The sequence below is a fragment of the Apteryx rowi genome, unplaced genomic scaffold (assembly GCF_003343035.1).
Source record: "Apteryx rowi isolate R43461 unplaced genomic scaffold, aptRow1 scaffold_164, whole genome shotgun sequence".
Lineage (NCBI taxonomy): Eukaryota > Metazoa > Chordata > Aves > Apterygiformes > Apterygidae > Apteryx > Apteryx rowi.
The window spans coordinates 1,162,693-1,174,890 of record NW_020447908.1 but is presented as its reverse complement, the minus strand read 5'-3'; the positions used below and the strand labels follow the sequence as shown (position 1 = coordinate 1,174,890).

Genomic DNA, 12,198 nt, shown 5'->3' with positions numbered 1-12,198 from the left:
AACAGTTTTTACAGAAAGTTAGTCTTCAGAAGTGAGGTGGTGTCATGTTGCTCTGTTAGTTTTTCAGACTTTGCAACATCTCAGGCTTTTCATTGCTTGCCTGGAAGAAGGATTTGATTAGACTGAGTTGCTTAAATCCAAGTAAGATGAAGGTACAATATTGTTAGGGTTGGTAGCTTGTCTGAGCTCCTGACTGCCTGTCTACCTCTTCCAAAAAATATTCAGTTTATCAGTGCTTTTGAGTCCTTGCGGTATGAATTCATTCAACCAGGAGTGCCTTTTCACTTGTACTTGGGGTAATGATTTCAGCCATTTCTTTGATATGGCATCACTCCTAGGCAAGCTTATTGCCCTGCCATGTAGAGTATGCACACTCGCATGTTTTACGGAAGAGGGGCTGTCCAAAAATCATCAGTAATTATTGTCCAACTATTGCAATACCTTTGTTAACTTTCAGATTCTGTTCCTTCTAATTTGTAAGTACAGTCACTGTAGCAGACCTCCACATCCCATGGTAAGGACAGCTTAAACATTCCCACAGAAGCCTCTAAACTTAAGTTTTGTATACTGCTGGCAGGACACTTCTGAAGGATATTAGGAAGCTTTGTTCACCTGAATTTAGCTAATTTCAGACCATTGCACGCTGCTTACCATATTCTCACTCTATTTTTGTAGACAAGGCATACACTGGGTTAGGAAGTGACTGTGATTTTTTTCTGTGTACATAGTTTGGTCTTTGTGCTCATATACAGTGAAAGGCAGATTTAAAAATACTGAAAAACATCTTAAAATGTGCCATATCACATTAAATATCCTGGTGAAATAATGCTTCAATGACTGTGGCTTTTCAGGAAATAATCAACTAAACATGCTTACAAGGTAGTTTTGTATGGTGGATGACACTGCAAAATATAGTGCTGTTTATAATTTGTCTTTTTTTTTTAATGTTTTTAGGAAAAAATGTAAAGAAGCCCCCAAAATCATATTTAATTCATGCTGGTCTCGAGCCCTTGACCTTCACTAATATGTTTCCAAGCTGGGAACACAGGGAAGACATTGCAGAGATCACAGAAATGGTAAAAAGCATTGCACACTGTTTCCTATCTCTAGCAACTGTGTCTGTTGTCTGTAACATTGCTTTTCTATGCTGTCAAACCCTAAAATCCAAAGGATTAGCCTGAACAGTGCATTCAGGAGTCTGCACAGAAAAAAACAATGATGTAGCTAAGCTCTGACTGGGAATGAGAATATCAGAGGCATTTCTGAGGCATTCTCACATGGCTTTTTGTTTAAAAAATGGGAGGGCGTGGGGGGTTGGATGGAAGTGTTGTTTTAGTTCTACCTTAGAAACAGATGTGCTAGAGTTTAGCTGAACAACTGTTTCAACTTTGTGAAACAGGCAGCAATGTGCAGTTCTGGTCTGTCCACTGTGCTGGAAGAGCAGGAGAGCAAATGCCCCACCCAAGATAAGCTGGCTGAAAGAGTTTGTGTTGCCTTTCCCACCTGGGAAGTGGAGTCACTGCTGAATTATATGCAGCTGCTTTAAAAAGCCTTCACTGAAGGGGGATTTCAAGGCAAATAACACCTGCTGCTTTGTAGATCTCCTGCAGCTATTGTTTTAAGCACAGGATACCCTCCTGTTATATCACAGTTACGAAATGTCTGTATTTAGTTCTGGCAAAGGGCTGCAGGTACGGCTTTGTGCTTCGTGGGCCAGGTAGCGCAAGTTGATTCCATGCCATCTGCAGACTGTGACACCAGCTGTTGGTGGGTTTTAACAGTGTGATCCTGAACTCATTGTTTTCCTCTTTTCCCCACAGGATGCTGATGTTTCTAATCAGATAATCCTTGTAGAGGATGTGCTTGCCAAGCTGTGTAAAACTGTGTATCCACTAGCAGATCTCTTAGCTAGGCCTTTACCTGAAGGAGTTGACCCACTGAAGCTTGAAATTTATCTTTCAGATGAAGACTTTGAGGTAGGGAGAGAATGGGTAGATTGTTATTCTGCATGTGTGTAGCCTTGCTGTTAAGCCATTTGGTGGTTTGTTAATTATAATTATTTTCACTAATGGTATATCTTCTTGTTTTAAATGCAGGTTGCATTAGACATGACAAGAGAAGAGTACAATGCACTGCCATCTTGGAAGCAGGTTAATCTGAAGAAGGCAAAAGGACTTTTCTAAGTTGTGGTGTTTATTGGCGTGAGCACTAAAGGGATGTCCGTTTTCACTTTCTATGCCCTTTAGCAGAATTTTACCCCACACTTACAAAACAATTAGAAATAATCTGAAGTTATTAGTGACTACCTATCTGGAGGTGTGTAATATTGTAAAAGTCCAAGAGAACTCTTTGGAAATGGAATTTGATTTTGACTGTAAGGATAATGTGTGTAAGCTCAGCTCTCCTATGCACTTCAACAGTAGTTTCTTGAGCTACTGCTGCAGCTGTCCTTTGGCTATATACAATACTTGCCATTTTTGTTTTTGAAGAAGTTCTCTTTGTAAAGTGTTATTTTGTTAGTTTGTGGATTACAAAGAATTTATATTTATATAAACACATAGAACAAGTATGTATTTAACAATGAAATATATATTCACTTTCAAGACTTTCATGTCAAAACTACAGATAAGTAGCTGGATGGCAGTTGCTTGTACTGAATTAGCTATACCACCAATATGTATCTCTTAGGCATTCTGAAAAGTTTCTCTTTGCAATAGGTAAGAATTGTTCTCAGTGCTGCTTCAGGTGCTAAATTGAACAAAGCGTTTGTATTTATAGCATGGGTTTCTTGAGAAACTATGCGAATCAACCTTTATACTTTAATACCCAAAAATGTATAGTGCCTTGTTTTTTTGTGTACAGTTTATATACAAAAAAGATTGGTCTGCATTTTGAAGATGGCTTAGAAAGGTCTCCTATGTTACTTTTATAATAGTAGAAATAAAAACATCTCAGTTTCTAATACTCGTTGTAAACATTAAACATGTCTTTTGTGATATAAGAACTTAAAGTAAAAGCTTCTGAATAAACTCTTAGGAATGCTCTGATTTGTCATTATTTTGTACCGTAAACTTCCATAACATGGTACTTTGTCAAAATTTTTTAACTTCAGATGTTCACAGATCTTGTACAGAGTTGTAATTTGAAAAGCAGATAATGTAGGAAAACTCATTATATGAGATAAAACTAGGTTGTGCAATACTTTAACTAGTGCCACGTGTTGGAACGGTCATGCAACTTTTATCCTTCGGGTTGCCCTTTTTATGGATGATACAAAATTATTATGCCAATTTTCCTTTGAAAACCTTTTTGACCTTTGTGCAATTGGGAGTAAAACTTGAACTGAAATGAATATGGCATCATGTCCATTCTTTCAATAAGCATTGGGGTCAGAGTTGTTTTAATTCGTCTGATTAGGCTATTGGATAGAGTAATTGAGTAAAATTTTTGTTATTGCTTGACAAGTTTTTCAGGCATTTGGCACTTACATAATGACTGGTGTTGTCTCCCTGTGATAGCCTAGTGGCTTTCACATTTTAAGTCCTGCCAGCATAAATAAGTTGCCTTCTGTAGTGCAGCCATTTCAAAGCTCCTCCTGCCTATTTAAAAAGAAAAAACCTGTACTAGTGACTTGCTGCTTTTGTAACTCTCCTCTCAGGCCTAGAGAAATGAAGTAGGATCTTTGAATGCATAAGGCATAGGTTTCATCAAGCTCTGTGATAAATTTTGTTCCACCATTAAAAATAGCCTGTTTTGACATATCAGTTAATAAGCTCTTAGCTAGCCTTTACATAAATAAAAGTCTAGAAGTACACAAGTACTATTCAGCTGATATGAGATATTACAGATGAATTTTCAGAACTAGTTTATTTTCCTTTCCTTACTCGTTTCTGTCAAGAACTGAAAATAAATAACCTGAGAAAAGGTAGCAACAATGTTCAGAACAACCACTGTCACACTTCTTACATAGCCCTTAGAGGAAGGTAAGGTGTTTAGATGGGTGATACTCTGAGGTCCTCAGCCATGTCTTCTGCATGGGTTACACTCTTTAGTTTGAAAATGCATATTCCAGGGCTTTACAGTGACAAGATTATTTTTCAAGCACTAAAAGCTTTCCAAAGTCACTGCTGTATTAATGCTATTATTCAAATATTTTTGCATATGTGCATTTTCCTCTTTCAACCCTCTCTAGTGATAAAATCAAGCAGGAATTAAGTTTTGTTTATTCATGTTCAATCTATACTGTGGGGGTAGCAGGTTCCTCTGTTTTATTTTCTCTTCAACAGAGAGCTGATTTGCATAGCATGATTGACCTTGCTTTTCCCTCTGTCAGGGTAGCATCATTTGCTTTTGTATTTCTGAAAGCACCATCAGTCCTCCAAGTCTTGCTCAAGGGCAAGACCCACCCTAACAGCCTTTGGAATATTGACTAAAAGACAAGGCAAGCGGGCATAGAGACCTGCAGGCAGTAACAGTGTCCGGTGTTGTTGGCTCATGGAGTTTCCATAATTTTAACACAATTTGGTATCTCATGTACTAGTTCCAGGAACTGGGACACAGAATCCAACCTCCTACTTAAATGCTTTGTTCCTCAAGTTACATAGAAAAGCTTCAGAAAGCAACTCAAAAGGTTTTCTAGAAAGTAAAATATTTTTATTCTCCGTAATATACTTGTTCTTTATCAAAATACTTTCCTGAAATATGAAGGCTGGAGAAATGGGCAGAGAGGAGCCTCATGAAGTTCAAGAAAGGGAAGCACAGAGTCCTGCACCTGGGGAGGAATAACCCCATGCACCAGTACAGACTGGGGGCTGCCCTGCTGGAAAGCAGCTCTGCAGAGAAGGACCTGGGAGTCCTGGTGGACAAGCTGACCATGAGCCAGCAACTCAGTGCCCTTGTGGCCAAGAAGGCCAATGGTTTCCTGGGCTGCATTGGGAGAAGCTTTGCCAGCAGGTGGAGGGAGGTGATCTGTCTCCCTCTGCTCAGCACTGGTAAGGTCACATCTGCAGTGCTGGGGCCATGGCTCACCAGTACAASAAAGATAAGGAGCTACTGCAGCTAGTCCAGCAAATGACTACTAAGATGATTGGGGGATCAGAGCATCTCTCATATGAGAAAAGGCTGGGACAGATGGGTCTGTTTAGCCTGGAGAAGAGAGGTTCAGGGGGATATTATCAATGTGTATAAATGCCTGATGGGAGGGTGTAAAGAAGACTGAGCCAGACTCTTCTCAGTGGTGCCCAGTGACAGAATGCAAAGCAATGGACCCAAACTGGAACATCAGAAATTCTGTCTGAATGTATGGAAGAGCTTCTTTACTGTGAGGGTGCCTGAACACTGGAACAGGTTGCACAGAGAGGTTGTGGAGTCTCCATCCATGGAGATATTCAAAAGCTGTTTGGACACAGTGTTGGGCAGCCTCCTCTAGGTGAACCTGACTGAGTAAGGGGTTGGACCCAAGAACACGCCTGAAAATGCTGAGGGTGAGCTCTGTTACAGAGGCTCTGCATTTGAAAAGACAGTATCTTGAACATAACATTCTGGATTTTCTCTCCATCTCACAGCCTGCAGTCTTTGAGCCATGATTCAGAATCTTATCTCCTATGGTTTTAAACTGCTCAATTCTGACTCTTAAAAATACTGCTCTTTGATTACACAAACATTCCTGCACATGTAAGGATTTGTTAGCAGTGAAATGGGCTGGAAACTTGAATACATTAGTACGCCAAAGCAGGAAATAAAACATTATATCTGAAAAACTTGTGGTTGGTATGCTTCAGCCAGAAGAGGAAGGAAAATAGAGCATAGGTGGGAGGAAGAAAAAAGCAAATCTAATCTTTAATGATTTGGGAGTTTTGTTTGTCCACCACCAACCACCCTGCCAGTCTCAAAAGTTGGTATCTAGCAGAGCAGGAGCTGTGGACCGATGTGTAAGGTGCTGAAAGCCGATTGTGAGCTTCTCTGAGAGCCAGTGCTGCTTTGTGGTAGGGGACCAGTGGCAGATGCAGAGCAACCATCTGCCAGCACTGCGATATCTGCCACCCGTGTGGCTGCTCTCTCAGGGTGGTGAGCTGGAGTCTGTGCTGAAGAGCTCTGGGGGAGAGCTGCTTTTTGTTCCAGTTGCTTGACAGCCAGGCTGGCTACGAAGTCATTCCTGGGAGCTGCTCCTCACGTTATACTGTTGTTGACTGGAGGAGGCAGAAGGAAGAATTTTACCAGACGCCACTATTTACTCTATCTAAATTTCCTTTTGGATAAAACAGCAGATGAGGTGAAACAGCTAGAATAATATTCTTTCATATGCCTGCTGGAAAGCGCAGAAAGCATCCTGTTGTGTGGAAACAAAAGCAGATCTGAGCTAAGAGCATGCTGCAGCCCAGAAGTAGGAGAAAGCAGGTGTAGCGAGGAGGCAATCTGTACACACAAGTCATGGCTTAATGCAGGAGGTGTCTGCTCACCTGTTTCCCTTGGACAGGGTGACTGTGGGAGCCGAGAGCTGATGCTGCAGGGAAATCTGTTTTGGGTGCAGGCTGAGTCTGGTGCTCAGTCCACCAGCATTGGCTTGGCTCAGGGGTATCAGGCCCTCTCTGCTTCTCACATGGCAGCAGCAAGTGGCAGACCACATGAGCCCGAGGTGCTGGCATGAGTAGGTACGCTTTTAAGCTTCCTCCTAAGATTAAACTTTAGCCGTTGATGCTTGATGGGAATGAAGGAGGTACAATGCTTCTAATGCCAAGTAGCTTTTCCCTCCTCTGATCTTTTGCCCTGGTCTTTTCCTCTGTTCTCATATTTATAGAGCCTGCGATTTTAATGCTGGTTCTGTGTTGTTTCCCTGTGATTTAATCAGTGGGGTAAAATGAGCACCTGGGAGAAAAGCTAATTCTCAATCACTATCCTGTTGCTACTCCAAGGAGTTAGCAGATACAGCTTCCCAGAGGAGGTTCTGGAGATTGCCTGATTCGCACTGGATCCGTGGTTAAGCTTTGTTAAACCCTATGACTGTGGGATATTGCAGTCACAGTGTTAATTTCTCTCTACCTAACCCAAATGTGCTGGCCCTGTAATAATAATAATATTACAAAAAAAGCTAAAATATTAAAATATTTTTTCCTCTGTGTTAAGCCTTAACATGAGCTGTGCTGACTTCTTGCTAGCGCTACCCAGGGGATCCCACATACAGTTTTTTTTTTCTGGGTGCTGACTTTGAACTCGAGGTGAACAAGTTCAAAAATGTCTCCATGGAGAGAGGTACAGGCCAAATGTGTGAGCAGTAAATAAGGCCAATCCCAAAATGAAAAGGATGAAGTTGTAGCTCTTCCTGCTGGCAGGGAGGAGGGCAAACCTGGGGGCCATGCTGGTTCGCCACTGCTTTACCGCATGAAGGAATCTGCTGTCTGAGCATGTGGTCCTTGCCCACAGCATGGTACGTCATCTCCCTCTCAAGTTCAGTGCCTCTCTGGTTTAATGAAGGTGCAAGTTGTGACACATTGCTGTTGCTCTAAAACTTGCAATTGCTCTTAAACTCCCAGTTTACAAGGCCCCGGCCCTGCTCTGTATCAGGAACATTTTGTGCGGGATTCTCCTGTTTGTTTTTGTGCTACCTTGGCAGGAAGGAGGATGGATACGCAGCCAAGCAACAGTATTTCATCTGCCATGTAGCTGGCAGCCCTGTCTCGCGGGGAGGACAGCCCTCCTGCAGCTGGGCAGCTGAGAGCAGCATGGGCCAGAAGCCCCTCGTGCGGGAGTCTCTCATGGGGTCGCCTTCACTCGTGTTGTTCTGCGTGACAGCGGGGCTGTCGGAGAATCAATCCCAGCAGGCCTGCACAGCTGCATACTTTGGAGCCAAAGCAGATTAAATCATTAATCTCTGGCTGGTGCTTCTCCTGAAGCGCAGTGTATTTCAGAGGAAGGGTGCAAGAGAGGGAGCAGCTGTTCACCATGTGCACGTTGCCACCTTTCCTGTAGCTGGGATCCTCCGCCTCTGGGCTCTCCTGGCCCTTTATTCCTCAGGGAATCTGTACAATGTGCTGACCAGCATTGGCAGGCATGTGTCATCTGCAGCGAGGAGTGCATCTTCACTGTACTTCTGACCAAATCCCATGCTCTCCACTAGGATGTGCAGCCCAAGGGGCAAAGATGGATCTATCCTGTTTCTATAGCCAGAGACCCAAGCAGGGGCAGCCCCACGACTAGTGGTGAGCATGCAGCCTCCGTTTCCCAACAAAGCACAGCACCAGTTGCTCTCCTGGCATGACCCTGAAGTGCATTTTGTATATAGATTTATAAATCATTCCTGCTTAGTGTCACCTCTTCAGACTGGTGCAGGCATACATTTTCACAGGAAGAACCAGACTCTGGACAAATTTCTTACATTCTGTTGCAAAAAGATACAATATCTAGGCAAAAGAAACAGTTTGCTGCTGTCTGGTCACTATAAGCAACTTGGGCGTTTGAAGGAAATTTCCCCTTTATCTTTTTAAACAGGAGATATATATGGTTGTAGAGATCTATGTTAAGAGCTAACGAATAAAGGAATGTAGCAGTTTCTGTGTACACAATGTGGATCGAGATCTTTGGATCTGCTACACATGCACACATACACACACAGTTCAGACCCTGGGCTAGCATCCCCTTGAAGCCATGCATTCCTATGATTCGTGATCTACCAATACAGCCAAGCTGGAAGGGGCCTTGGGAGGTTATCTTGTCTGGCCRCCTACATGATCAGTGCTGCAACGTTAACTACCCCAAGTTTTGCTCTCTCCTCTGCAGGGACCTGCAGGGACTAACCCCCAAGTTACTGAACCTCAGAAAAGCTCCAGAGAGCATACAGCACTGGAGGAGCAGGGGCAGGGAAAGGAAAACACCCTGTCATCCCCTCTTTCCATAATATTAGCTTATACCAGATGAATTACCTTGGAGTTGAAGCTGTTTAGCTTCAATTTTACACTTATCTAAAGGGCTGCGTTTGCTCAGCCTCTGCAGCCAGCGGGCTCCAGGCTGTGCTAACGAGTGCATTAGTTTTTCAGTGGCAACTGCTGAGCCACTTGTGCTGTGATAGGTGCCCCCTGATATTTAATCACTTTAATTTAGAAATTGCTGTATAAACTAGTGGTTGTTTACATATGAGGATATTAATTGTTTTTATGCAGTCAGTAAACATATAGTAACCTCAATGTTATTGCTACTCTAGGTAATTGTGACATACTGCTAAGAAAAGCATTTGCTTTCTAACTCCATAAACTGGATGCTGTATGTAATAATGTTGCTGAAGTGGTAACAGTTTATTATAAGTGCCTCTGTTCTCATGGAAAATCATTGTTTACTCCATGCTTGATAAAATGCTCATCACTTATAGAAAGAAAAGTAATTGATATGGCTTGGTTTATTTATGGGGCCCATGCAATATTTTATCATCTTATTTCTATGGCTTTTTTTTTCTTTTTTGAACTTAAGTCATTCATGTAAGTAGTTCCCAAGTAAAATCTAAACCAGTCTTAATACTTTTTTTTTCCCAACTGAGATTGCTACCCATTTCAATGAAGTCTCACAAAATAAAATATGGATTTTCTTTAACAAATCCAGCTTTTTTTCTTTCAGAAATACAATTGCTAGTGTCTCACCACCCAGTTAGATTTTTTTTCCCCCCCAATTCTTTCAAAGCAATTTACTAGCAATCTGGGAAAGATGATTCTTTATTTCAGGAAGGATTTTCAAAATTTCACTGCAGATCAGAAGCTGAACCACCCTATACCAAACCACACCACACCAGTGGAATAAAATCTAAAAAACGTAACACACTTCACAAAGGAAAAACTACAAAAAATTGTTTGAGGTTTTGACCTTATCCGGACACCTCTGCTTTGCTTTGGAACTAAAAAAATGGACATAATTTTTGCAATGCTTTTTTATTTAGATAGGGCCATGTATTCTGCCAACACACAGCTTTGGTGGATGAATGAGGACTTGCAAGATGGACTTGCAGAAGTAGATGCAGCATTCAAGGCAGTAAGTAATGCGAGGCACAGAAGGACCAGCTAAAATTACACAGGGCAGCAACAGAGCATAGGAATAAACTTAGGGAGTCCAGAGACTAAACAACAGAAAATAGAAAAGCTGGGGCACTTCAGGAATTATCTGTAAAGTTGAGATCCTTTGGAACCCCCCCACCAGCTTGCCTGGGCCACTGGGGAAAAATTTAACCCAATCCAAGGAAATAGAATTGCAGAGAATCCCTGCCTTCGTATACCGGTGTTGTACAATGAGAGGGAGAGCAAAGCACCTGTGTGTGTGTGCGTGCAGCAAGGGGTAAGGGCAGAAAGAGCAGAGCAGGATTTAGACTTCAGAAGGCTGGAGTATTGACTAGAAGATATAAATTCTGTGTGCACATTTTTTAGTATTTTGCTTTTTCTTTCAGCAAGGCTACCAAAGATAAATCTTGGTACTGGTTTGGACAGAGTACATACCACAGAAGAAGATCTACAGTTTGCCCTTAAAATACATGTAAAGACTCTATAAGGTGAGGTTTATGAGGAGCCCATATCAGATAGTCAAATAAGACACCACCTTTCCCAACAGACCTTGTTTGTTTATGTTCCCAGACATAAGACCAAGTGCAAAAATAATATGTGATTTCAGTTGTTCCAAACTGTGAGTGGTCTGCAGACAGGGCCAACTCCTCCAGATGACTGGGGGCTGGGAGAAGAATGCTGGACAATCAATTTCAAAATATTTTAAAATATTTATTTTCAAGATAGTATCTCATGCATTTTTTGTGTTTGAGGATCTTACTGCAGCTGTTTTATTTATGGTAACATAGAACAGGTAGTGGTCTGTGAAAGTCTGGTAGCAGCAAGTATGTTTCCAGGTCATGTTTGTGATGACCCACATCAGCAACAGCTGAGTGAGAAAGTGGAACTTCTGGAAATACACCTCTACATATGGCCTCCTCTCTCTGTCCTCAGAGGGATCTTTTATTTCTTTGTTTCTTCCTGAAGGGCATACATGAAACCTTCCCCTTTCTTAGTCAAACTCATTAAGAAATCTCAGAAAACTCTTAAAGCAGCATTAGCAAAGCAGGGATTGAGCTGTGTGCAGGGAGGAAGGCAGGCAGCAGGATGTTTGCTAATGAGAACATGCTCCTGGTAGTTGGGACTATGTGACTGAGTCTTCTTGGAAGGAGAGTGACAAGGAAATCTTTTGGGGAAATGCCAGCATACAGTGATTAAAATGTGTTTTCATTTTATATCAAAAAGTGGCTGAAGGCTGTCAGCGTTGTTTGAATTTAGCAGGAGATTGTTCTTGCTTCATGTGGTAATGTTCATGCTGCATCATGTGAGCCATGGTCATATGATCTTGTGACAGAGATGACTGGCTACCATACTACACAAAACATATGGTTAATGAACACTGCACCTTGTATCCACCATGGGCAGTAAATAACGCATGTAAGAAAGCACGTTGCTGTGCTCCTGCTCCGTTATCACCTGCGCTGGCTGSGACGTCAGGCGTGCTCACATCAGACTGGCTTCATGTCGCTTGCTTGCTGTGAGTATCCCTCTTAAAGGCTCACGTTGCTCCCCTGGATAAATCTAAACCGAATGCCAGCTGCTTTACTGGCTACTGGCTGTGCTCCGGGGACTTCTCCAGGTGCCACTCACCAGGGCAGAAGTGTAAAACTCCAGGTGCTTGAACTTCGGTGCGGCACAGGGGCAAGAGTGGCCGCCTCCAGGAGGGCTGGGCACCCTCCACCCAGCACCGCTGGCGGGGGGAAAGATTTGGCACCCCGAGACCCACTTGCCTTTTTCGGTGCTGAGGACTGTAAGCACAGGCCTGCATTTCTGCACGTGGTGGGCTTATGGCGCACGGGTACGCGTACGTACCTAAGAGCTACGCTAGCATTACACGGCCGCTAGAGAATACCAAAAATGCCTCCGGGACGTGGAGCGGGAGCACGGCACCACCTGGCCCTAGACGGCTGGCTGCTGACCTCTCCTGCCCTTGCGCCGCTCCCCTGGTTTTAGAGCCTCCTTTGAAGCTGTCCTTCCTCTGCGGGCCGGTTGCAGAGCCCGTTTTAGCCCAGTGGTGCCGGAGTGAGGATTTCCTGACGCAACGGACGAGCCGCGCATCCCGGGCTGCGACCGTCGCTGCCGCGGGAGAGGAAAGGCCTGCTCGCCTCGCCTCGCCTCGCCTGGGGGA

General features: G+C 43.1%; 1 protein-coding gene across 5 annotated transcripts in view; it reads left to right on the top strand.

Moving 5' to 3' along the window:
* The window catches only part of SVIL (supervillin), a 67,732-nt gene extending 64,690 nt beyond the window's left edge, over nt 1-3,042 (top strand). For all 5 annotated transcript variants that reach the window (XM_026060033.1, XM_026060035.1, XM_026060032.1 and 2 more), the window contains 3 exons: nt 955-1,076; nt 1,821-1,976; nt 2,097-3,042. In XM_026060033.1, coding sequence (XP_025915818.1) covers nt 955-1,076; nt 1,821-1,976; nt 2,097-2,183 — 365 coding nt within the window. In that variant the 3' untranslated portion in view covers nt 2,184-3,042. The remainder of the gene's footprint in view (nt 1-954; nt 1,077-1,820; nt 1,977-2,096) is intronic.
* The last annotated feature ends 9,156 nt before the right edge of the window (nt 3,043-12,198 follow it).